The sequence below is a fragment of the Scyliorhinus canicula genome, chromosome 3 (genome assembly GCF_902713615.1).
Source record: "Scyliorhinus canicula chromosome 3, sScyCan1.1, whole genome shotgun sequence".
In the NCBI taxonomy this organism is placed as follows: domain Eukaryota; kingdom Metazoa; phylum Chordata; class Chondrichthyes; order Carcharhiniformes; family Scyliorhinidae; genus Scyliorhinus; species Scyliorhinus canicula.
The window spans coordinates 94,925,169-94,952,565 of record NC_052148.1 but is presented as its reverse complement, the minus strand read 5'-3'; the positions used below and the strand labels follow the sequence as shown (position 1 = coordinate 94,952,565).

General features: G+C 47.6%; 1 protein-coding gene across 1 annotated transcript in view; it reads left to right on the top strand.

Annotated features, from left to right (window-relative positions):
• Nucleotides 1-27,397, top strand: part of slc38a9 (solute carrier family 38 member 9) — a 96,258-nt gene that overhangs the window by 11,937 nt on the left and 56,924 nt on the right. Inside the window, 2 exon segments of the mRNA XM_038790928.1 lie at nt 17,501-17,674; nt 22,502-22,631. Of these exon segments, the coding sequence (XP_038646856.1) occupies nt 17,577-17,674; nt 22,502-22,631 (228 nt within the window). The 5' untranslated portion in view covers nt 17,501-17,576.

Genomic DNA, 27,397 nt, shown 5'->3' with positions numbered 1-27,397 from the left:
ACCTTCCCCTCTCCGACCCACACCTTTAAGGGGCAATTTAGCCAGTTCAGGAATCGTCCCCAGCACCCGCCTCATTAATTCCTCATTGTCCCAATTCGGGGCATAGAATGACCCCTGTCAGCAATTCTCTTTCCTCCCTCCCCACTAATCTTCCACCTTCCACTCACCCCCCAATTGTGCTTCCGTGAACTAGCCCGCCCGCCCAGCTCGTTGTCCAGAAACTGGTGCAACCATACCACCATTCCCTCGGCGGCTCGTTTCCCTGAGACTTCCTCATTAGCGCCCCATGTGCTTGGTCCACCTCCAAAGGCCGTGCAAACACACCACACCCTTTCCTAGCAGCTTCTCCAGCATCCTCCCTACATAGGCGCCAGCAGCGGCTCCTTCACTCCCCTCCGGCAGGCCCACGATCCTTATGTTCTGCCTGCGAGACCGGTTCTCCAGGTCTTAAACCATCTCCTGGAGCCGCCTCTGCTGGTCCCGCATGAGCCCCATTTCCACTGCCATCGAGGCAAACTGCTCCTCATGTTACCCCACCACCTCCTCCATCTTCTGGATCTACCCTGTCTGCGTCAACCTGAGGTGCAGGAGAGGGGGAAAGTATGATATTTAAAAGGAGAGGTATATTATAGAACATTATAGTGCAGTACAGGCCCTTCGGCCCTCGATGTTACGCCGACCTGTGAAATCACTCTAAAGCCCATCTACACTATTCCCTTATCATCCATATGTTTATCCAATGACCAGTTAAATGCCCTTAATGTTGGCGACAGGCAGGGCATTCCACGCCCGTACTACTCTCTGAGTAAAGAACCTACCTCTGACATCTGTCCTATATCAATCTCCCCTCAATTTAAAGCTATGCCCCCTCGTGCTAGCCATCACCATCCGAGGGAAAAGGCTCTCACTGTCCATCCTATCTAACTCTCTGATCATTTTGTATGCCTCAATTAATTCACCTCTTAACCACCTTCTCTCTAACAAAAACAGCCTTAAGTCCCTCAGCCTTTCCTCATAAGATCTTCCCTCCATACCAGGCAACATCCTGGTAAATCTCCTCTGCACCCTTTCCAATGCTTCCACATCCTTCCTATATTGGCTGATAATTGGTGGCCAAGCCTGTTTAGACCTCCCAGACAATGCTCTAGCCGGATGCCAGAAGCTTAGCGAGCAGCTTAACGCCTGCATTTAAAAGCGCAATGGGTCGGTATGAACTGCACTTGGTCAGGTCCTTGTTTCTTTTGAAGGGCAAGAAAATAGAGGTTTGAGTAAGGGTCAGAGGCAATGAACCAGGGGATAGGGAGTCATTGAACATATCAAGCAAAAATGGTATGAGCTAGGGCAGCACGGTGGCACAGTGGTTAGCATTGCTGCCTACGGTGCTGAGGACCCGGGTTCGAATCCCGGCCCTGGGTCACTGTCCGTGTGGGGTTTGCACATTCTCCCCGTGTCTGCGTGGGTTTCGCCCCCACAACCCAAAGATGTGTAGGTTAGGTGAATTGGCCACGCTAAATTTCCCCTTAATTGGAAAAAAATAATTGGGTACTCTAAATTTATTTTTTTTAAAAATGATATGAGCTTTCTGAAAATCTCTTGCCTCATTCGATTGGGAAGCCATCCGGGCCAGGGATGGCTTCCCAATCGAAGCCATCCCTGCATTTTGAAATCTTGTCGGGGCATAACTGGGGAGTCTAACTGAAACCTCTTTAACTGCTTCGACCCCATGCTGGGATGGGCAGATTGCCCAGAAAATCAGGCATGATCGACTTGTCCGTGCGTGACTCCTGATTTAGATAGGTCACTGTAACAGGATTTTAAAACCACATTGACCTGGAGAGGGGCGGAAATTTGTTTGCAGCCCGCGTCGAGTATCTAGGTGATCTCATAGGAGGCCACTTGCCAATTGGTGAGCCAGAAGATGACTGGCCGCCTCCCCATATTCGCACCCGACGACTTTAGTATCCCATAATGTGGCAGGGGAGATTGAGTCAGACTATTTAATTTGATGTGGTAGTCAATAGAGGAAGATAGGCGCTCGCAAATTTTTTTATTGGCCAGCAAAGTAGTATCTAACCTCCAGGTGAGATGGGTGTTGAGTGGAGCTGGCCTCCAGCAGCTAATCAACAAAATGCGGGTGTATTCAGAGATTATAATTGCTGAATACCCAGGCACACTACCGATGTTAGGAGAACCCTATTTAAAATGAAAAAGCCAATTTGTGCAAAGAGAGTGTGCATGGTGAACATGGGGGGGGGGGGGGGGGGGGGAAGGAGAAATCCCTGTCATTTGCATGCAAAAAACCCCAGGGTAAATGAATATGTATCGACCATTGGGACAGCCACAATCTGGAATGAGACCCTACTATTGAACTAGGGTGCAAAACTTACCAACCCATCCTTTGTGTAGCCTGGTCTGATCTTTTTAATATGTAAATGGATTTCCTGCAATTATAAAAAAAAATAAAAAAATCGGAGTTTAGGCTCATCAAATGAATGAATGCTCTCCATTGTTTTACAGGGCCATTCAAACCCATAACATTCCAGGTAAACAGTCTGATTGGAGGTCTCCCACCAGTCCTCAAACCAGAGTCGGCCACTCCCAGGGGAAAGATATGAAATAAAGGTCACAGATGAGACAAAAGCAAGAAGATCCACCGAAGGTGGCCACTGAGCATGTCCGATGGACTGACTTATAAAAGAGGCCAGGATCAGCAAGCTCAAACTAACACTAAAACCCACCCTCCCCCACCCAAAGGTGCCATTGTAGTGGAGCATAACCACTCCCAAAAGCAAATAGAACAGTGGCATCAATAACTTATTTTAGAGTACCCAATTCATTTTTTCCAACAGGCAATTTAGCATGGCCAATCCACCTACCCTGCACATCTTTGGGTTGTGGGGGGAAACCCACACAAACACAGGGAGAATGTGGAAACTCCACACGGACAGCGACCCAGAGCTGGGATCGACCCTGGGACCTCAACACTGAGAGACAGCAGGGCTGACCCATTGCACCACCGTGCTGCCCCGGCATCAATAACTTAACCCAAAACCTACAAATAACAAAACTAATCACAAACTCTAAGCTCATCTTAAAAACTTACAAACTGCAGAAGACCCTTTAATACCACTCCCATTAGCTAACACATATTAGCAGGGAAACTCCCAGCTGGAGACGAAAAGCTTATTTAATGTAATGGCAGGCTGGCAATTTGCGTCGTGGTAACGAAAATAAACGAAAAAAGGTTAATATAAGGAATGAGCAACCAACCTCTCTCTTGTATAACAAAGGACATAAAGGACATAAACGAGCATGAAAAGAAAATTACAGGATACTGAGGCCTTGATGGAGAGGATGTTTCCATTTGTAGGAAAAACTAGAACCTGAGGCCACAGCCTCAGACTGAAGGGACGATCCTTTAACACTAGATGAGGAATAATTTCTTCAGCCAGAGGGTGGTGAATCTCTGGAACTCTTTGCCACAGAAGGCTGTGGAGGCCAAATCACTGGCTTTAAGATGAGAGTTCTTGATTGATAAGGGGATCAGGGGTTATAGGGATGAGACATCTATCAGCCATGATTGAATGACAGAGCAGACTCAATGGGACAAATAGCCTAATTCTGCTCCTATGGTCTTATGAAATGCAAAGTGTCTACACTGTGCCATGTAACAGATTCAGCAGAGCACAAATTGTGCTTTTGGACTAGGGCAGCATCTCCTGGTCTGTCAAATAAATAGTATTTTTCTCTGAATGTTACTCAAAAGGCGAGTTGGATAAATCACCCTGAACTTGACGCCACTCTTGAACTGGATGGATTTCATTATAAGTGGCTCTTTCCTTAGCTAAGTGTGCACTCGTGTCCTGGTGCAGACTAATAGTGGCCTTTCCACCTACAATCCCGGTGCTTTCTTGCCCATCAAAGTACCAATTCCTCTTGTGCCTGCCTTTTATAAAGAAGCGTCAGTTTTCAATTGTACTTGACTACATGGACACATTTCAGAAGCAGTGCACAAAGATACTTCATAATTCTGTTTTTTAAAGAGCAATGAAGTCTTCCTGTTGTCTCTTGCATTGGGTTCAAGGATGTATCCTTATTCGCCCAACACTGATTTCTACATTGGATCCTCTTTAACCAATGCCTTGATTGTAATATTCTCATCCTTGTTTCTAAATCTCTCCATGGCCTTGTCCCTCATCATTGTAATCTCTCCTAAGGGCAGCGCGGTGGCACAGTGGGTTAGCACTGCGGCCTCCTGGCGCTGAGGTCCCAGGTTCGATCCCGGCTCTGGGTCATTATCTGTGTGGAGTTTGCACATTCTCCCCATGTTTGCATGGGTTTCTCCCCACAACCCAAAATTGTGCAAGCTAAGTGGATTGGCCATGCTCAATTGTCCCTTAAGTGGAAAAATGAATTAGGTACGCTAAATTTATATTTAAAAAAAAATCTTTGTAATCTCTTCCAGCCCACAGCCCTCCGACATATCTGCTCTTACCCAATTAGGCCTTTTGCGCTCATTTTAATTGTCCCACCACCGCTGAGCACCTAAACTCTGGAATTTCTTCCCGAAACTTCTCCTCGCGACCTCTTTTCCTCCTATTGAGATGCTCCTTAAAACCGAGCTTTTGGTTATTTGACCTAATGTTGCTATAGCTCACGTCAAATTTTATTTGATAAAGCTCCTGTGAAGCACCTTGAAATGTTTTACTATGTTAATGGCGCCGTGCAAATACAGTACAAGTTGTTGCATCATACTGGTATTTGTTTTGTATGAAGAACTGATTTAAATTAAATTGATCTTCCTGATTACTTGAAGCACCATTAAAATCTTGCAATACTCAAGCTGCACCAGGACTTTATAGTTCATAATGCAAAACAGATTGCAATTTATAAAATATGTTGCCCAGCAGTGTATGACGCAGCAACAACATAAATAATTGGCTTTTCTCTCGCAACACAAATGACAGACTGGAACTGATCTATTGGTCCAACTTGCCTGCCCACATTGTTGAAATGCCTTATGCATTACAATATATGGAATCTCTGAGGACAACAAATGCACGCAGCCAATTGAGGAGGGGGAGGTGGGGAGCATTGGCCTTCTATAGAACCCTACAGTGCAGAAGGTAGCCACTTTTCCGTTGAATCTGCACTGACCCTCGAAACCTGCACTCTACCTTGGCCCACTCCACTGCCTTACCCCTTTCAATCCTGCGCATTGATCATGGCCAATCGACCTAACCACATCTTTTGGACTGTGGGAGAAAATCGGAGCACCCGGAGGAAATCCAAGCGGACACTAGAACAGTGTTCTTCAAAGTCGGGGGCGAGACTCGTGGGCAGGTGTCGGGAGGGTCGCGGTGCTGTTGTCCGCGGCGCTCCCGATTGCGCAAATCCCCACGCAGCAGCCAGCTTTTCATAATGCTGGCTGCAAGCGGCCAGGAACATGTAAAAAAAAATGCGGGCACTATTTTTATAAACAGTTGCAGCTTTTTGTACAAGTTCTGAGGTTTTTATTCATTTATTTTATTCATTTTTTTTTTTACAAGTTCGGGGGGGGGGGGGTTTATTCATTTTTTTCATTCATTTATAAGATATTATAAGATTCTTGGGATGTTTCCTCTTTTGGGAGAGCCTGGGACCAGAGGGCATACTGTGAGTATGGGGTAGCCCATTTAAGATTGATATGAGAAGTAAGAGTGGCCTACTTCTGCTTCTGTCGTGTGGTCTTATGGACTTTCTTAAAAATAAATTTAAAGTGCCCAATTTTTTTTCCAATTGGGGCAATTTAGCATGACCAATTCACCTGCACATGTTTAGATTGAGTGTGAAACCTCCACAGATGCGGGGAGAATGTGCAAACTCCAAATGTACAATGACCTGGGGCCGGGCTTTAACTTGGGTCCTTGGTGCCGTGAAGCAGCAGTGCTAACCACTGTGCCGTCTTGTCATCTTATGGTCTTAATTTCCATGATTAACATTGACTAAAAATTGATTAGCCAAAGATTGGTTAGCTCTGTTAATTAATATTAACATGTGAAAATAACCTTAGCTCTGTTAATTAAGAGTACAGTCGTGAAAGATAGCCTTAGTTCAGAAGATGTAGAATCAGTTTGGGTAGATCAGAAGTAGTAAAGGTACAAAGTCACTTGTAGGAGTACTTTATAGGCCCCCGAACAGTAGTCGCACTAAAGGAAGACATAATGGAGGCTTGTAAGAAAGGTACTGCAACCATCTTGGGTGATTTTAATCTTATTGTAAATTGGACAAGTCAGGTTTGCAAAGATTCATTGTGTGTATTTGGGACAGTTTCTTAGAACGGTACAATCTAGTGCTAACCACAGAGCAGATTATTTTAGATATGTAATGTACAAGAAACAAGATTGGTTAATGTCCTCCATAGGAAAGCAGCTTCTAGGCAACAGGGATCATAATGTGATGGAATTTCACATGCAGTTTGTGTGAGAAATGTGATCTGAGAAAGTACCCATTTCCTTTTTTCCAATTAAGGAGCAATTTAGCATGGCCAATCCACCTGCCCTGCACATCTTTGGGTTGTGGGGGTGAGACGCACACAGATATGGGGAGAATGTGCAATCACCACACAAACAGACTCGATGTCTTATCCTTGTAATTTATCCAATTTAAATTTTTGAAGACAGTTCATTGAAGTCAACTGGGAAACTCGAACCCCGCCCCCCTCAATTCACTCCCATTTATTCCCAGCGAGGTAGCCCTGACCTAGGGCAGAAAAAAAGAGACAGACACCCTCACCGTCCCAACTACAAGAAGTAAAACAAAATTCATCGCCCCTACAAAGATCAAAATCCCACAGGGAGCCATATATTTGCTTAAGATAAAACCTCTCGGAACAGTTGAATTCCCCCCCCCCCTCATCATACAACCTATACAAAACACTCCCATCCCTGCCCAAAACACCAAAGATATGCACAGTACAAAATATCCCGGAACCTCTGTCTCTTAACAACCATACAAGTCCCCACAGGGCCCATTTAGCTTGAACCCAGTCCATGCTTTTTAAAATAGGCTTGGCCTCCTCCGAAGGGTTAATGTAATAGCCCCTTGACTCGAAGGTAACCCGCAGCCTTGACATGTACACCACTCTGAACTGCGCTCCATCTCTTGTACAATGCTGCTTTAGCTTTACTGAAGGCCCCCTGCCTCCTCAAGCTCCACTCTGACATTTTGACCGATTACAATGAGGCTCCGTTCCCATCCCCCCCCCCCCATCATTTTTCTGAATATCTGCGAGGAATACACAGGATTCGGGTCCCCGGAAACCCCATGACTCTCCTTTGTTTCCTCGACCAATTCTCCAGGTCGTCCACCTTCCCCCTCTCCGCTACCAGTGAGATCTCCGAGGCAAGTTGTTTGTTGTCCGTCGACAGAGCCTCCTCCACACCCTTTGTACCTTGCCATGCTCAATTCACAGCTTGCAAAGTTTTCTCCAGCTTATCTCAGACAGGGCCTGGCACCGCCTCAATCAACGGAGGGTTTCAAACACCACTCTCCATTGCCTCTTCGTGCTTGTCCGATTCCTTAGCCAGTACCCCAGTTAGCATGTCTGCTGTGATCGTGGTGGCTGGTCCTTCCACCATCTTCCTGCTGAAGTGCCACGCTAAGAATTTCCGGACGCAGACTAAGATTTGTGAGGCACGACCTATCCTTCACAAAAACGTGTTGGCTATCCCTAATCAAATTATTCCTTTCTGGATGATTATAAATCCTATTTCTTATAAACCTTTCCAAGACTTTGCCAACAACAGAAGTAAGGCTCACTGGTTTATAGTTACTGCGGTTGTCTCTATTCCCCTTCTTGAACACTCTTTTGGCACTATTCCTGTAGACAATGATGACATAAAGATCAAAGCCAAAGGCTCAGCAATCTCCTCCCGAGCTTAAGATCAAAGCCAAAGGCTCAGCAATCTCCTCCTGAGCTTCCCAGAGAATCCTAGGATAAATCCCATCCGGCCAAGCGGACTTATCTATTTTCACACTTTCCAGAGTTGCTAACACCTTCTCCTTATGAACGTCAAGCCCTTCTAGTCTGGCAGCCTGTATCTCAGTATTCTCCTCAACAACATTGTCTTTTTCCCGTGTGAATACTGACGAAAAATATTCATTTAGCACCTCTCCTATCTCCTTGGATTCCACGCACAACTTCCCACTACTGTCCTTGACTGGCCCTACTCTTACCCTAGACATTCTTTTATTCCTGACATACCGATAGAAAGCTTTAGGGGTATCCTTGATCCTACCTGCCAAAGACTTCTCATGTCCCCCCCTGCTCTTCTTGGCTCTCTTTAGGTCCTTCCTAGCTAACTTGTAACTCTCGAGCGCCCTAACTGAAACTTCACATCTCATCTCATCTTTACATAAGCCTCCTTCTTCCTCTTGACAAGTGTTTCAACTACTTTAGTAAACCACGGTTCCCTCGCTCGACCACTTCCTCCCTGCCTGACAGGTACGTACTTATACTTATCAAGGACACGCAGTAGCTGTTCCTTGAACGAGCTCCACATTTCAATTGTGCCCATCCCCTACAGTTTCCTTCACCATCCTATGCATCCTAAGTCTTGCCTCATCGCATCATAATGCCTGTCCCCCAGCTATAACTCTTGCCGTGCGGTATATACCTATCCCTTTCCATCGCTAAAGTAAACATCACTGAATTGTGGTCACTATCACCAAAGTGCTCACCTACCTCCAAATCTAGCACCTGTCCTGGTTCATTACCCAGTACCAAATCCAATGTGGCCTCGCCTCTTGTTGGCCTATCTACATACTGTTGTCAAGAAACCCTCCTGCGCACATTGGACAAAAACGGACCCATCTAAAGTACTCGATCTATAGCGTTTCTAGTCAATATTTGGAAAGTTAAAGCCCCCCATAACCACTACCCTGTTTCCTTCGCTCCTATCCAGAATCATCTTTGCAATCCTTTGGGCAGCACGGTGGCCTAGTGGTTAGCACAACCGCCTCACGGCGCTGAGGTCCCAGGTTCGATCCCGGCTCTGGGTCACTGTCCATGTGGAATTTGCATATTCTCCCCGTGTCTGCGTGGGTTTCGCCCCCACAACCCAAAAATGTGCAGAGTAGGTGGATTGGCCACGCTAAATTGCCCCTTAATAGAAAAAATAATTGGGTAATCTAAATTTATAATTTAAAAAAAAACAAAAAAAATCTCTGGAACTTTTCGGAGGCCTATAGAAAACTCCCAACCGGGAGACCTCTTGCTTCCTGTTTCTAACTTCAGTCCATGCTACTTCAGTAGACGCGTCCTCATCAAACGTCCTTTTCTGCCACCGTAATACTGTCCTTGACTAACAATGCCACCCCTCCCCCTCTTTTACCACCTTCCCTGAGCTTACTGAAATATCTAAACCCCGGAACCTGCAACAACCATTCCTGTCCCTGCTCTAACCATGTCTCCGAAATGGCCACAACATCGAAGTCCCAGGTACCAACCCATGCTTCAAGTTCACCCACCTTATTCCGGATGCTCCTGGCGTTGAAGTCGACACACTTTAAACCACCTTCCTGCCTGCCGGTACACTCCTCCTCCTCTCTCTTTCCCCCCCCCCCCCCCACTCTCACACACACACACACTATTGGTACTCCTCTGGTCCAGGTGTAGACCATCCCATTTCTCTCTCTCTCCCTATTCCTTGTCTCGATAGCACATAGCATAGGTAACAACCTAGAGATAATAACTCTGTTTGTTCTAGCTCTAAGTTTCCACCCTCTCCCTGAATTCCTGCCTTGCATCCCTGTCCCTTTTCCTACCTACATCGTTGGTGCCTATGTGGACCACGACTTGGGGCTGCTTGCCCTCCCCCTTAAGGATTCTGAAAACACGATCCGAGACATCACGGACCCTGGCACCTGGGAGGCAACGCACCAACTGCGAGTCTCTCTTCCCACAGAATTTCCTATCTATCCCCCAACTATTGAGTTTCCAATGACTAATGCTCTACTCTTCTTTCCCCCCCCCCCTTTCCCTTTTTAAAAAAATAATTTTTATTCAGATTTTTCAACAGCAAATGTTATCCCAACAAAGAAAATAAAAAGAAAAAAAAACAGAACCCTCCCCCAATACAAAGCAATAAGTTAACAACAAGAAAAAGTAATAAACATACAACTGTAAGAACAAACCCCCATAACCGAGCCAAAGTCCCCCCCCCCCCCCCCCCCCCCCGGGGTTGCTTCTGAAATTGACCATCCTCTAACGCTCCGCCAGGAAATCACGAAGGGGCTGCCACCGCCAAAAGAACCCTTGCACCGACCCCCTCAGGGCAAACTTGACCCTCTCCAATTTAATGAACCCAGCCATGTCACTAATCCAGGATTCCGTGCTCGGGGGCCTCGCGTCCCTCCACTGTAAAAGGATCCTGTGCCGGGCTACTAGGGACGCAAAGGCCAGGATACCGGCCTCTCTCGCCTCCTGGCTCCGATGCCACCCCAAAAATAGCAAGCCCCCAGCCCGGATCCACCCTGGACAAGGTCCCTGCCACCCCCTTCCAAAAACCCTCCAGTGCTGGACAAGCTCAAAACATATGGGTGTGATTCGCTGGACCTCCCGAACACCTCCCACACCTGTCCTCGCCCCCAAAGAACCAGCTCAGCCTGGTCCCAGTCATATGCGCCCTGTGCAGCACCTTTAGCTGAATTAAACTAAGCCGTGCGCAAGAAGAGGAAGAATTCGCCCTCCCCAGGGTGTCCGCCCACATCCCCTCGTCAATCGCCTCCCCCAGCTCCTCCTCCCACTTCGCTTTCAGCTCCTTCACCGAGGCCTCTTCCCTCTCCTGCATCACCTAATAAATTGCAGAGATCCTGCCCTCACCGACCCACGTCCCCGAGAGCATCCTATCCTGAAACCCCCTTGGCGGCAATAGCGGAAACTCTGCCACCTGCCGCCTAACAAACGCCCGAATCTGCATATACCTAAAGGTGTTCCCTGGGGGGAGACCCCACTTTCCCTCCAACTCCTCTAGGGCCGCAAACTTCCTGTCGAGGAAGAGGTCCCCCATCCGCCTGATAACCTGCCCTATGCCAGCTCAAAAACCCTCCATCTATCCTCCCTGGTACAAACCGGCATTTCTCCCGTATCGGGGACCAAACTGAGGCCTTCACCTCCCCCGTATGACGTCTCCACTGACCCCAGATTTTGAGGGTAGCTACCACTACTTGACTTGTAGAGTACCTTGCCGGGGGGGGGGGGGGGGGAGTGGCAGCGGGGCCATCACCAGTGCCTCCAAACACGTGCCCACACAGGACGCCACCTCCATCCTCTTCCATGCAGCTCCCTCCCCCTCCATCACCCACCTACGAATCATTGCCACATTCGCGGCCCTGTAATATCCACACAGGTTGGGCAACGCCAGCCCACCCACCTCCCTGCCTCGCTCCAAGAATACACTCCTCACTCTCGGGGTCTTCTGTGCCCACACGAATCCCAAAATGCTCCTATTAACCCTCCTAAAGAAAGCCTTCGGAATCATGATGGGTAGACACTGGAAAAGAAACAAAAACCTCGGGAGCACCGACATCTTAACCGACTGGACCCTGCCCGCTAGGGAGAGTGGCAACACATCCCACCTCCTAAACTCCTGCTCCACCAGCCTCGTGAAGTTTAACCTATGCAGGGCCCTCCAGCTCCTGGCTATCTGGACTCCCAGATATCTAAAGCTCCTCTCCGCCCTCTTCAACAGGAGCTCTCCTATCTCCCTCTCCTGGACCCCCAAGTGCAACACAAACAGCTCACTCTTCCCCCACGTTGAGCTTATAGCCCGAAAAGTCCCCAAGTATCCTCATCACCTCTGGCATCCCCCCCCACCAGATCCGCGATGTACAACAGTAAATCATCTGCGTACAACGACAGCCGGTGCTTCCCCCGCCAGTTCATCGATTCCCTCAGCGCCATGGCCAGGGGTTCAGTCGCTAGCGCGAAGAGCAGGGGAGACGAGGGGCACCCCTGCCTCGTCTCCCGGGACAGCTGAAAGTCCTCCGACCACCTCCCATTCGTCACCACGCTCGCTACTGGAGCACTATACAGCAGCCGCACCCACCTAATGAATCCCTCACCAAACCCAAATCTCCTCTGCACCTCCCACAGGTAGCTCCACTCCACCCTATCGAAGGCTTTCTCTGCATGCATCGATGCTACTATTTCTGCCGCCGCCATCATTATAACATTAAGAAGCAGCCGCACATTGACATTTAGCTGCCTCCCCTTCACAAACCCCGTTTGGTCCTCATGGATAACCAGCGGGACCACATCCTCCACCCTCCTGGACAGTATCTTGGCCAACAGCTTCGCATCCACATTGAGGAGCGAGATCGGCCTGTAAGACCCACACTGGAGGGGGTCCTTAAAATCAGTGATATTATTGCTCTGGACATAGTCAGGGGCAAAGCCCCCCCCTCATTCAGGGTCCTCACTAACAACGGGCCCAGCAGGTCTGAAAACGTCTTATAAAACTCCACTGGGAACCCATCAGGCCCGGTGCTTTCCCTGACTGCATACTCCCCAACGCCTCGATCATCTCCTCCAACTCGATTGGGGCCCCCAGACCCTCCACCCGCTCCTCCTCCACTCTTGGGAACTCCAGCTTATCCAGAAAGCGGTCCGTCCCACCCTCCTCCCTAGGGGGCACCGACCAATGGATGTGTTCCCACACTGGGAAAAGTCCAGCCAGCGCCGCTACGGGCCCTTCAAAGAGCACAAAAGACCGAAAATAGCGGGAGCTACCAAACGTGCGGCTTAGCTCCGCATCACGACAACCGGAAGTCCCCCGTCCCCCCTTCCTTTCGAAGCAACAGGGACAGACTCTGTGCCAGAGACCTGTACTCCATGGCTTACTCCTAGTAAGTCGTCCCGTCCCCACTAGCATCCAAAGCGGTATACTTGTTACTAAAGGGAACGACCACAGAGGATCCCTGCACTGACTGCTTCCACCCAGCCCCTCTCACCATCACCCATCTATCTTGATTCTTTGGAGTAACTACATTCCTGAAGCTTCTATCTGTGACCACCTCTGCCTCCCGAATGATCCAAAGTTGCTCCAGCTCCCTAACACTGTTTCTGAGGAGCTGCAGATGGGTGCACGTCCCACAGGTGAAATCAGCAGTGACACTGACGGCGTCCCTCACCTCAAACATTCTGCAGGAGGAACATTGCACTGCCTTCCCTGCCATCCCCTCAAGATTATGTCTGCTTTCACACTTTTCAGGTGGGAGAAGACTCTGCACCTTTCCACTGGGCTGTTTCTGACGTCCCAGGTGACTGCTCTGATAAGGGTTTATTGTGTCCATCCCCCCCCCCCCCCCCCCCCTTGCGGAATCATACTTTTAAAAAATAAATTGAGTACCCACTTATTATTTTTTCCAATTAAGGGGCAATTTAGCATGGCCAATCCACCTACCCTGCACGTCTTTTTGGCTTGTGGTGGCGAAACCCACGCAGACACGGGGAGAATATGGAAACTCTGCACGGATGGTGGCCCGGGGCCGGGATTCGAACCCGGGTCCTCAGCGTCACAGTCCCAGTGCTAACCACTGTGCCACCGTGCTCTCCCTGAATCAATCATATTTGCCATGTGGATGCACTCCAGGGTTTCTCTTTGGGGGTTTTCCTTTGTCCAGGGACCACCCAACATGGCCACCAACTCTGTCTCCTCCACGTGAGTAAGCCCCTGCACTCCAGGGGTTCCCTTTGTTCAGGGACCCTCAAGTGGCTACTTTTGGTGCCACCTTGTTCCATGTTTCCAAGAGTGACCTGATGAAGCTGGACTAAAGTTCTCCCCTCACCACCACTGACGTCGTTCGGTCACCTGCACCACAGAGCCAAGATCATCATTCACAATGATGTGGAGATGACGGTGTTGGACTGGGGTGAGCACAGTAAGCAGTCTGATAACATCAGGTTAAAGTCCAACACGTTTGTTTTGAATCACTAGCTTTTGGAGCACTGCTCCTTCCTCGGAGCGTGCCGACATCTACAGATGCTGAAAGATGCCCTCGTACAAATGGGATATGGCGCTCGACTCATCGAACGACAGTTCCAACGCGCCTCAGCAAAAAAACGCACTGCCCTCGTCGGAAGACAAACACTGGACAACTGACAGAATACCCTTCGTCGTCCAGTACTTTCCTGGAGCGGAGGAACTACGACGTCTTTGCAGCCTTCAACATCTCATCGATGAAGGCGAACATCTTGCCAAGGTCATCCCCAAATCCTCATTATTTGCATTCGAACAACCACGCAACCTCAAACAAACCATTGTTTGCAGCAAACTACCCAGCCTTCAGAACAGCGACTACGACACCACAAAACCCTGCCATGGCGATCTCTGCAAGATGTGCTAGATCATCAACATTATACGTGAGAGCACCACCCACAAGGTGCGTGGTACATACTCGTGCGACTCGGCCAATGTTGTCTACCTCGCGCTGCAGGAAAAAATGTCCCAAAGTGTGGTACATTGGAGAGACCATGCAGACGCTGTGACAACTGGTGAACAGACATCATGCAACATTCACCAGGCAGAAATGTTCCCTTTCATTTGGGGAACACTTCAGCAGTCAAGGGCATTCAGCCTCTGATCTTCGGGTAAACATTCTCCAAGGAGGCCTTCAGGACGCGCAACAACGCAGAGTCACCGAGCAAAAACTTGTAGCCAAGTTTCGCACGCATGAGTGCAGCCTCAACCGGGACCTTGGTTTCATGTCGCATTACATTCACTCCCCACCATCTGGCCTGGGCTTGTGAAATCCTACCAACTGTCCTGGCTTGAGACAATTCACACCACTTTAACCTGTGATTATCTCCCTCCAGTTGCTCCGTCTGGACCTGTAGACTTAATTACCTCTCATTCAATGTATCGTATTGCATCTTTGACTTTTGTCTATATGTTTCTGGAACCCACCTTTTCATTCACCTCAGGAAGGAGGGGTGCTCGGAAAGCTCGTGATTCCAAACAAAGGTTGGACTTTAGCCTGGTGTTGTCAGACTTCTTACTATCATTCACAATGGCAGCCGTTATCCCGATGCATATCAGATCGTCGAGGCGTAGGCCCGCTCGCCACCAAAGCTACCACTGCAAGCTTGACCCTCTTACCCCAGCCATCTCCGACTGCCTCCAACAAGCGAGGATTCATTCTGGCTCAACCTTGCTCTTCACCACCAAACTTCAACCTTCGATCAACCAGGGACACCGTGCCAGACATGTATCCCCAAAACATAATTATGCGCATGGCTAGTGATGAAATACTATCGATCGAGATATGTAAAAAGTTTGCCAATGCAATTGTGAGCAATTGTAACTTGAATTCATTATTACCTTGTTATGGTACTGGTAGTGGGTTAATACAGATCATCGGCAAAAGGATTTGCGCTATTATTTTGCATCCCCGCCACCCCCATCAATCGCTATGAAGAAGCTCTTTTTTCCTAAAACATGGGATTAATAGAAGAATGGAGCTGGAGCTCTTAGCCCCCCCCCTCATTCCGAAGTATCTTTGGTCGTTTTATTATGTTAAAGCCACCTATATTTTCTGGTTTGAATTTTGTAATCAAATTCTTGTGGGAAATCAGCTGCATGCTCTACTTGCTTGCAGCTGACCTGTTTATCTTGATGACACTTAGTCCAGTAATGATAACAATAAGTTCACATGCTACATCGGTTATTGTACCTTGATCCTGTTGATTTTTGCAGCAAGCTGAAGAGGTTAGTACAGCTACACTGTCGAGCTTTTAGATGTGTGCAGAATTCAATTCCAGGTTTGCATGGAATTTGTATGTCGATAATATTTCAATGAATTAATGTAATTCCTCATTTAGTTTTTGGATTTGTTACCTGACTTACAAAATTGGTTAGTGATGAGATACTATCGATTTGTGATGTGAAAAATGTGCTTTTGTATTGCAGTTGTAACTTGAATTAATTATTGCTTTGTGGGCACAGTGGGCTAAACAGCTGGCTTGTAATGCAGAACAAGGCCAGCAGCACGGGTTCAATTCCCATAATGGCATCGCTGGAATGTGGCGACTAGGGGCTTTTCACAGTAACTTCATTTAGGCCTACTTATGACGACATTATTATTATTATTATTATTATTATTATTATTATTATTATTATTGTGTTGGTACAGTGTGTTCGACAGATCATTGGTCGAAGGAATCTCTCTCTGGTGTTTAGTGAAACTGGAACTCATTTCTTGAGCGAACTCTCACACAAGCATCATCTGAGCATTTAAGCTCTATGACTGAGGTTGCAGTGGTTTTGGTTTTGGATTTGGATTGAATGCGACGTGGGTTGAACCCTTTCCTGTCTTTGGAGTATAATTTCAAAAAAAAATGTTTAAAAAATAAATTTAGAGTACCCAATTAAGGGGCAATTTTGCGTGGCCAATCCACCTCACCTGTACATCTTTTGGGTTGTGGGGGTGAAACCCATGCAGACATGGGGAGAATGTGCAAACTCCACACAGACGGTGACCCAGGGCTGTGATTCGAAACCAGGTCCTCAGCTCTGCAGTCCCAGTGCTAACCACAGCGCCACATGCTGCCCGTCTTTGGATTCTAATTAATTATAACTATAATCTTTTATTATTGTCACATGTAAGCTTACATTAACACTGCAATGAAGTTACTGTGAAAAGCCCCTAGTCGCCACACTCCGGCGCCTGTTCGGGTACACAGAGGGAGAATTTGGAATGTCCAAATTACCTAACAGCGTGTCTTTTGGGATTTGTGGGAGGAAACTGGAGCTCCTGGAGGAAACCCACACAGACATGGGGAGAACGTGCAGGATCCACACTGAGTGACCCAAGCAGGGAATTGAACCTGGGACCCTAGTGTTGTGAAGCAAAAGGGCTACCCACTGTGCTACCATGCCGCCCTCCCATGCCTGTAGGTGATTTGTATGAGGTGAGTTGCAGTATTGCAATGAGGAAAATGGAGAAGCGTTGGTGATGTGACCATCAATTCACAAGACACGTGATTGGAAGTAAACAATGGTTTTAATAGTCTTACAACTGAGCCTGCCTGCGACGAGATGAACTGAGAGCAGGCTTATGACTGCAGTGCTTTATACTTCCGGTTAGTGGAAGGAGCCATGGGCAGAGCCAAGGGTGGAGCCCAGTACAAACTCCTCATCTCCCCCTATGGGCAGAGCTGCGCAACGGCTCGTATAGAGAGCCCACGAGGACACAATACATGTAATACAACACAGTGTGAATTACTAGGTATATAATTCACCACAGTTGGTGTAATGACAATCGCCTCCTTTTAAATAGTTTACCAATCGAGGTAGTAATGGTAAAAGTTGAGTTCACTCAAAATGGATTTGTCACCATATTAGGATATGCTGGAGATGGGAGCTTCACATCTTTTCATTCATGACTTGTTTCTAGCTATAATGGCAACAGTTTATTTTGATTTTTAAAACATTAACTGTCTTTGTATGTGTGTGCCTAGATAATACAGGTCTCCAGTCAACAGTAACCAATGGAAACATAGCAATTGAGCATCAGAGAACCAAATAGACTGAAATATGGCAGCTGACCTCCAGCCGTTATTGACTCCTGTGGTTGAAGATGATTCAACATTTCGTGAGCAAACCAGAAACGAGCCAGAATTAAATTCAAGAAGGTAGGATTAAGGAATAATCTTCACTAGCAGATCAACAATATTATGTATTCCAAATAAACCTGCATTATTTTGGAATAAGTTATAGATGGCCACCTGGGAGTGTTTGACTTCATTTATTAGTTCATGGAACATGAATGTCACAGGCTGGGCCAGCATTTATTGCCCATCCCTAATTGCCCTTGAGGGGAAGTTGAGGGTCAACCATATTAGATATAGATATAGAGAAATACAGCACAGAACAGGCCCTTCGGCCCACGATGTTGCGCCGAACTTTTGTCCTAGGTTAATCATAGAATTTTGGACAATTTTTCATGGCCAATTCACCCAACCTGCACATCTTTGGACTGTGGGAGGAAACCGGAGTACCCGGAGGAAACCCACGCAGTCACGGGGAGGATGTGCAGACTCCAGACATATTGCTGTGGGACTGGAGTCACATGCAGGCCAGATCAAGTAAGGGTGGCAAATTTCCATCCCTAAAGGATATTGGTGAACCAGATGGGTTTTTAATGACAATCGACAACGGTTTCATGGTCATCATTAGACTTTTAATTCCAGATTTTTAGTGAAATCTGAATTCCATATCTGCAGTGGCGGTATTTGAACCTGGGACCCCAGACCATCTCTGGTTTACTAGTCCAGTGGTACTATCCCCATGCCATTGCCTTTGTGTAACTAAATGTACAGATTTTTGAAAAAATATGGAATACCCAATTCTATTTTCCAATTAAGGGGCAATTTAACGTGGCCAAATCACCTACCCTGCACATCTTTTTAGGTTGTGGGGTGGGACCCACGCAAACACAGGGAGAATGTGCAAACTCCACTCGGACAGGGGGCCGGGATAAAGCCTGAGTCCATGGCGCTGTGAGGCATCAGTGCTAATCACTGCACCAGCGTGCCGCCGAAGTATATTTAAATATCATCAGACATTTTATATTTTTTCCTCTTTGGAGGAAGGTAATTTTGGGGAATATGTACAATGCCTATAGTTGCAAAAATTACGAGAATGCAGATGCTGGTAACGGATTTTATTTTGTCTTTCCTTGACTCATTGCTGCAACATACCACCACATGTGCAAGTGATTGGCACATCACAAATTGGGCATTTTGACATACTGACCAGTCACAATCTTATTCCTAGCATGCAACAGGCCCAATACTTTGAATCAAACAACACACAGCCTAAATTCAAATCTCTTCACTCGCCAAAGGACCGTCCTGTTATTTATAGTTTAATGCCACACTGCAATGCACTAGTACTTTTATCTGCAGAAAAGAATTTTAAGGCATACATTTGGCAGCCTTCTGTCTTGTATGACAATTATTTGTGCTGTGTTGGTCAACTGTGTTGGGCATCATCCGCTGTGGCTCCGGAGCCCCACTCTAGCACCGCAGTCTATGTTGTGTAACGAAAGGTAAATGCTGGAAAATCTCAGCAAGTCTGGCAGCATCTGTAGGGAGAGAAAAGAGCTAAAGTTTCGAGTCCAATTACTCTTTGTCAAAGCTAACAGACCGAGGAAAGTGGGAAATATTTATACTGTGGAGATCTTTCATTCTCATCTTTCATTCTCACTCCACAGTATAAATATTTCCAACTTTCTCTGTCTGTTAGCTTTGACAAAGAGTCATCGGACTCGAAACGTTAGCTCTTTTCTCTCTCTACAGATGCTGCCAGACTTGCTGAGATTTTCCAGCGTTTACCTCTCGTTTCAGATTCCAGCATCCGCAGTAATTTGCTTTTAGTCTCTGTTGTGTGTTTTGCGGGGGAGGATGGTGGGATGAGGAGATGCACAATTCGCAGGCCTCTATCAACATGCAAATTAGTAACAGGAATCGGCCACTTGGCCCCTTCAGACTGATCTGATGTGGCCTCACTTATACTTTGTGTTGCCATAAAAACCATTGGTTTTTTTTTGGTCCATAAGCGGGTCGGAGACGTGAGTAGAATACAGTCTAAAATTGCAGCTTTGTTGTTGATCAGTATAATCACTAACAATACATCAATACAAAATACACAAAGCTAATTAACTATATCATACAATGTAAAATACTAAAGATACAGAGGAGCACTACTGTTAGTGTAGTTAAAAGTTTAAGCGCTCACATGAATCTCTAAGTAAATCCCTGAGAGAAGACTGGTATTACTCTCTCTGAAGCAGCTAGCCTGGCCACTTTGGTGTAAGGGTTATTCTCTTGATTGCAGTCTGAGGGTCATCTTGTCGCGAATGTTGGTCTGTAGTAATCGCTCTTGTAACCAGTTAAATCACAAGTCCTTTATACCCATTCTTCCTTAAGACATGATCTCCTTTTGTGATTATCTCTTCCTTTGTTGGTTGCTCGTCCCGTTACCGGTCTGACGTTGCAACTTTGCTCAGTTTGTGTATTCTAGTGGGGCAGGTGCATACAGGTCTTGAAGCTACTATATTAGCCTGACCATTTTCCTATCGTGCTCTCAAATAGGGCCTCTTGCAGCAGGCATATAGTTATGCCTCCGCACCTCGTATCCCTTGACTCCCTTGTCAATCAACAATCTATCTAACTCTGCCTTTAAACTGTGGGATCGTTTTTTTTTTTTTTAAGAGTATCCGATTAGTTTTTTGCCCCCAATTAAGGGGCAATTTAGCGTGGCCAATCCACCTACCCTGCACATCTTTGGGTTTTGGGGGTGATATCCACGCAGACACAGGAAGAATGTGCAAACTTCGCACGGACTGTGACCCAGGGCCGGGATTGAACCTGTGTCCTCGGCACGTGAGGCAGCTGTGCTAGCCACTGCGCCACCATGCTGCCCCACTCCGTCTTCAAACTATTCAATGATCCTGCCTCCAATGCTCTCTGGGGAAGAGAATTCCACAGATTAACAATCCTCATGTGCCCTTGTTCTCGCATAAGGGGAAGCATCCTCTCAGCAGCCAACCTGTCAAGTCCCCTCAGGACTTCTATGTCTCAATTTTTAAAATTTTTTATGTCTCTTGATTTTTTAAACTCTAATGGGTAGAGATCCAGCTTGTCCAGCTGTTGCACACCAGGTAAACCCCTCAACCCAGCAATCCATTGAGTGAAACTTGACTAACATGTTATTTTTTTTTTCAAACAGACCAAAACAGTGCTCTCTATGTGCTCTCGTGTACAGGTGTAGCAAACTTGCCTACTTGTATCTTCCATTCCCCTTGTAATATTCCATTTGCCTTCCTTGTTGTACCTTCATCAGAGCCTTCTCCCATAATCCAGCCGCCAACTCCCCACCCATTCCTTCTTCTCACTTTCACTTCACCTCCCCTACTGGGGCTCCTTCGAACTCCATCAGTTCCTTGTAGCATCCTGCTCGCTTTCTCCCCATACTCATACACCGGCCCCCTCGCCCTTCTCAACTGCCCGACCGCCTAACCCGTAGATAATAGCTCTGCCGTTCCTTTAGCAGCCCCGCCTCCGGAGCCTCCGCATATCTCTTGTCCACCTGCTGGATTTCCTCCACTGGCCTTTCTAGCTCCACCTTCTCTCTATGCACCCGAATCAAAATAAACTTCCCCCTGACTACTGCCTTCACTGTCTTCCCATACCGGACGTGCCGAAACCTCCCCCATATCATTAATCTCCATATGCTCCATGGGGCAGCACGGTAGCATGGTGGTTAGCATAAATGCTTCAGAGCTCCAGGGTCCCAGGTTCGATTCCCGGCTGGGTCACTGTCTGTGCGGAGTCTGCACGTCCTCCCCGTGTGTGCGTGGGTTTCCTCCGGGTGCTCCGGTTTCCTCCCACAGTCCAAAGATGTGCGGGTTAGGTGGATTGGCCAGGCTAAATTGCCCGTAGTGTCCTAAAAAGTAAGGTTTGGGGGGGGGGGGGGGTTGTTGGGTTATGGGTATAGGGTGGATACGTGGGTTTGAGTAGGGTGATCATTGCTCGGCACAACATCGAGGGCCGAAGGGCCTGTTCTGTGCTGTACTGTTCTATGTTCTATATATATCACCGGATGGCCTTCCTCACCCGCTCACACCTCTTCCTCCGCCAACAGTCTCACACCTAGCCTCCATTGTGAGCGCTGGGCCCCCCTTTTTGCTCACTGGTAGGTCCACCCAGTGCGGGGCATGGTGCGACACCACTGCCGAATACTCAGTATCAGCCACTCCCGCCAACAACATATGAAAAAGTCTCCCTCCCCCCATAATTAACCCTACCCTACCCGCCACCCGCCGATCAACCATAGTTCCTCTTGGGCCCGCGTCCCGCACCTCCTCTGGCCTGACCTGGGGCACCCACTGTCTTCGATCCTTCTCCCAATAGCCCCCGCCCATGACTGCCCGTTCCCCTGGGGTTGTGCACAACTGCTCTGTTGGCCACTGAGCCGACAGGGCAGATCCTTGACCCTCTGCCATCTCCACGTGCGTCGCAGACATCGCACCAACTTTTTGTTTCCCTCTTTTTGTGACCGCTTCTGGCCCTCTGCTCCATACACCAAAGGGTTAATCTTTTCTGCTTACACTCCTGCACCTTTTTGCTTCCTCGCATCCACCTGGGGATGGGGCTGGTTTGCCACAGTTGGCTGAACAGCTGGCTTGTAATGCAGAACAAGGCCAGCAGCGCGGGCTCAATTCCTGTACCAGCCTCCCTGAACAGGCTCCTGAATGTGTCAGCTAGGGGTTTTCACAGTAACTTCATTGAAGCCTACTTGTGACAATAAGTTATTATAATATTATTATTACCTGTTAACTGGGAGAAAAGTCAGAAAAAACCACCACGAGCGGGGGCCACCAAATGTGCGACCACTCTCTCCTGGCCGCCACCGGAAGTCCACATTTAATGAAATGTTTTTTTCCTTGTATTTAGACCTTTCTATGTGCCACCCAGAAATCTCCATGGAAACACAGACCCGCAGGAATGGGTGACGGAAGAAGCTTCAGCAATGAACAGCCGTGTTCAGTACTACAGCAAGTTAACCACTACACACAAGACCTTGGTAGTACTGCTTGCATTTTTGTTTTACAAAGCTTGGAATACAAACCCGTGAGCTTTATTTATTCCGTTTTCCTTCTCTTTACACCTCTTCACCCCTCTGTTCCTTTTTTCATTTCCACCCACTTTTAGTCCACTTCTATGCTGATAGCTTGCCTGAAGCAATCTCATAAATTGGTTCTTTTAAAGTAATAGCACCGTCACAATGGAGTGAGTGGCATCCTTCTATTCTGTTTCATCATGTTCTTTGAATGCTGATTGTGCCTTATTCATCTTGTTAAGCCAGTCCCACCTTTGTACACTGAGCAGGTATTATAGTTTAGTAATAAGAATCTCGGCTTCTCTGATTTGATGTTAGTTAGTTGGTGAGTTATACTGACAAGGAAAATTTCTCATTGATCTATGGTTTGGTGACTTTACTGACCTTGAAAGCAGTAGTAGTGGCAGAGTTCCTGGATGAGTTAATGTGATGCATGGATTTTGGATAAACAGGGAGCAGATGGCTTATGTTCTATCCACACTTGCTGTAAAGACTCACATGACACTTGGGTGTCTGAAAAATGACTAGTAGTGGAGCTGAATGCAAACTAGGCGCTACTGGCTTCAAAGAGTGAGGGAGGAGAATGTTGGGGACAGGGAATAGGAATCTTGCTTTCCTCGGCTCTGCCCTTTGCTTGAAGTAAGAGGTCAATTGCAGAGCTCCCTACTAGGCTGTTCTTGTGCCACCCAATAAGAAAAGGCTATTTAAATTAAATAGTATGTGTCTTGCAGAAAACCAGAGCGGAGAGCAGAAAAAATGCCACTGGGAAGGATAGAAGTATTAACTGATCAGGAGGATATATCCTCCTGGTATCAAGGTAAATAGGAGAGTTTGATCGGGAATTATAATGATAGGGTCAGAGGAAGGGAGGAAAGGTTTGCAAAAAGCCTAAATTCGGGCTAAGGTGCATGCATGTGAATGCAGTGTAGTTTTTTTAATAAATTTAGAGTACCCAATTATTTTCTCTTCCAATTTTTTTTTGGGGCAATTTAGCTTGGCCAATCCACCTAACCACATCTTTTGGGTTGTGGGGGTGAAACTGACGCAGACATGGAGAATGTGTAAATGACACACGGACCGGGATTCAAACCTGGATCCTCAGCGTCGCAGTCCCAGTGCTAACCACTGTGCCATGTGCTGCTCCTGAGTGTATTTAATAAGACTGAACGAAAGCCAGAGGTTGCCAAATGGAAGAATGATATTTCTACAGTATAACCATCCTAGATTAGAGAAAGACAGGACTGGGCATTAAACACCTTGCATCTAGGAATATTTAGGAGAGACTAGGTGGAACTTTCCCAAAAAATGGCAGTGTCAGGTTCTGGCTTAAAACTGGCATGTTTCTCAAGAAATGCAGTCAAGTTTTCTGCCTGGATGTTTTTCTTAAAGGGCTTTCATATTTAAAAAGGTGAGCGTGAACAGACACTAAAAAATATATATACATCAGTTGTCTTTCGTTATATACTTAGGTTGTCTTTTGTTATTTACATTGGTTACAGTTTCTTGTTTTTCAGTAGGTGCTTAGAATTAGAACAGTACAGCACAGAACAGGCCCTTCGGCCCTCGATGTTGTGCCGAGCAATGATCACCCCACTCAAGCCCACGTATCCACCCTATACCAGTAACCCAACAACCCCCATTAACCTTATTTTTTAGGACACTGAGGGCAATTTAGCCTGGCCAATCCACCTAACCCGCACATCTTTGGACTGTGGGAGGAAACCGGAGCACCCGGAGGAAACCCACGCACACACTGGGAGGACATGCAGACTCCGCACAGACAGTGACCCAGCCGGGAATTGAACCTGGGACCCTGGAGCTGTGAAGCATTGATGCTAACCACCATGCTACAGTGCTGCCCCTAGTTTTAGTTGGATTCCCTGCTCTCTTTCTCTCCCATCCTCCCCCTCTCCTTGTGGTCATCCGGCTTGCCCTCTGGGTCTTTTATCCTGTTTCTGTTGGGGTGGCGTGATGCCATATATCTTGTTGTGTATTGTGCATGGTTGGGCTCCATGCCCCTGTATTTACGCCCCCCCCCCCCCCCCCCTTTCATTTGTATCCTTGTTTTACTGTGGCTTCCCCCTCCCTCCCTCTGGCTTATTGGCTGTTGGCTACAAACAGATCTTGGAACAACTGGGTGAATGGCTTCCATGTTTTCTGGAAACTCTCATCTGACTCCCGGATGGCAAATTTCATTTTTTCCATTTGGATAAATTCCAACAGGACAGACAGTCAGCCTGCAGCTTTGGATGATGCTGCAGATCGCCAGCCAAGCAGGATTCTCCGACAGGCGATGAGGGAGGCAAACGCAAGGGTGTCAGCCCTCCTCCTAAAGAGATCTGGCTGTTATCTACATTCTCATCCCCACCACTTTAGACACCGCTTCAAAGTAGGCTGTCCAGTACCCGACTAGTCTGGGGCAAGACCAGAACGTGTCGCATTTGTCCCCCACCTCCAAGAAGAATTAGCTCATTTGGGTTTTGGTTAAGTGAGCTCTGTGTACCACTTCAGCTACATTAAGCTTAGCCTTGCGCGTGTAGTAGTGAAGTTGATCCTGTGCAGTGCTTTGCTCCAGAGTCCCCACCCTATTTCAAACCCTAGGTCTTCCTCCCACTCTTTTCCCTGGTCTTGTCCAGTGCTGTGTGTACCCTTTCCAATAGTCGCCCATACAGGTCACCATAGTTCCCCCTCCCTAAGATGTCTGCATCCAGTAGGTCCTCTCTAACAGCGATTGGCCCGTGGGTATGTCCTTGTTTCCCTACTTTAAGATGTTTTTGACCTGCATATATCTTGGCTCTTTGCCCCCTGTCAGCTGGAACTTGGCTGTTAGTACCTCTAGTGTCATTAGTCTGTTGTCAGTGTACCCCCAGGTCCTGTGTCTATCTTTTTGAAGGTGGCATCCATTTTGGGTGGCGCAAACCTGTGGTTGTTGCAGATGAGAGCCTTGATGGACATTTTGGTTTATCCAAAGCGCTGTCATGGTTGGTTATACAGTGGAGTGTGGCTATCGCCACTAGGCTCGTTGAGTGTTTGGTTGGTGGGGATGGGAGCGCTGTTGTAGCCAGGGCCTGGAGGGAGGTCCCCGTTCAGAAGCCCCACTCCATTCTCTCACATTTGGCTTTTGACTCCTTTATCCATCCCTTTACCCAGGGAACCTAGGATTTCCCCTTCTTATTCTTAGCCGTCCTGAGCGCGATCGCTAGTGGTTTAATCACTAGGGCGAACAGTGACTGGGACACCAACATCCTTGCCTAGTGCCTCTGTGCAGCTTGAAGTACTTGGAGTTGGTGGTGTTTGTCCATGCGCTTGCCGTGGGAGCGTTGTACAGGAGTTTCACCCAATCGGTGAACCGCTCCAGTCCCTCAGGCACTTCCATTCGACTCTGTCGAAGGACTTTTTTTGTATCCAGGGAGATGATCACCTCTGGTGTTCTCTTCCTGGGTGGGCTCATTATTACGTTCGGCAGATGCCTGATGTTCAATATTAGCTGTCTACCTTTTGATAAAGCCTGTTTGATCCTCTGTCACCACCTCTAGTACGTAGTCATGCAGTCCCTTGGCTAGGATCTTGACCAGTATTTTCAAAATATCCGCAGTCACTGTACTCTTCATGAGATCGGGACCCCTGCGCTCCAGGGTTTCCCTTTGTCTTGGGCTTGCCTAACATGGCTGCCAACTGTGAGTACGCCATTTGGGCGAGCTCCTGCACTTCGGGGTTTCCCTTTGTTCAGGGGCCCTCCAAAGTGAATGCTTGCGGTGTCAATGTGGCCATCCTAATATTCTTATTAGCCTTGTTCCTGTGTTTCCCCTATGGTTCTTCTCTCTCCCCAGTTCTGCTGGTCCTCTCTCTTCCCCCTCCGATTCCTCTGTGCCGCAACCAACCTCGTTATTTCCTTCTGGGCGGAAATCCGATCGCTCTGGTCTGTTGAGGCCTTTTAGAGTTCTTTTATGGTGTTCCCATGGGCCTCCAATCGCCTCTCTGCCTTGTCCAGGGTCACTTGCATGGTCGCCAGAGCCTCTGCGACTGCCACCCTGAACACAGCCAGATATCGGTCTTCGTCTCCTCTCTGTTCTCTTATTTCTCTGGAGAGGAACATCCCTGTAACGTTCTTCATTCGTATTCTCCATTCACCCCCTGGTGGTGGTGGTGGGGTTGGGGCTCCATGTGCAGGGTGCCCCACTGGCAGTACCCACCTCACTGTCGCCCTCAGTGCCAATAGGGCGCTGGGGGAAATGTTCAGTCTCGATCTTCAACCCCGGGCCCTCCAGGCACCTCTGCACCCCCAGCATGGTCATCATGGCTGATTTTTGTTTTCAAGAAACAGTAGTGATTAGCACTGGTGTGATGTGTCACTGCTGAGGTTGTGGAGACAAAGAGAGCATTTCACAGATCTGACGCTACAGCGTACTGTTTAATGATAGTTGAATGCATTTAAATTTGATCTGTCATCAAGGGAGCAGGGAAGATCTAAAACAGATCAACAATATGGTTCCCTTGCAAAATGTAGCAGCCATAATGGGATTTGTGCCCGTGACTAACGGACCAGAAAAATCGCACCCAAAGTGAGGTGGGGTGGAGAGAGAGAGAGAGAGAGTATTGTTTAAAGTTGGCATTGGGGGGGGGATGTTCCACAGAGGTCAAGGACGGGATCTTTGACTGGAGGTAAAGATGAAAAAGGCGCAGTAACGTTGATCAGTGTAATATATTGACTGACAACTAGTGGAAGGGAT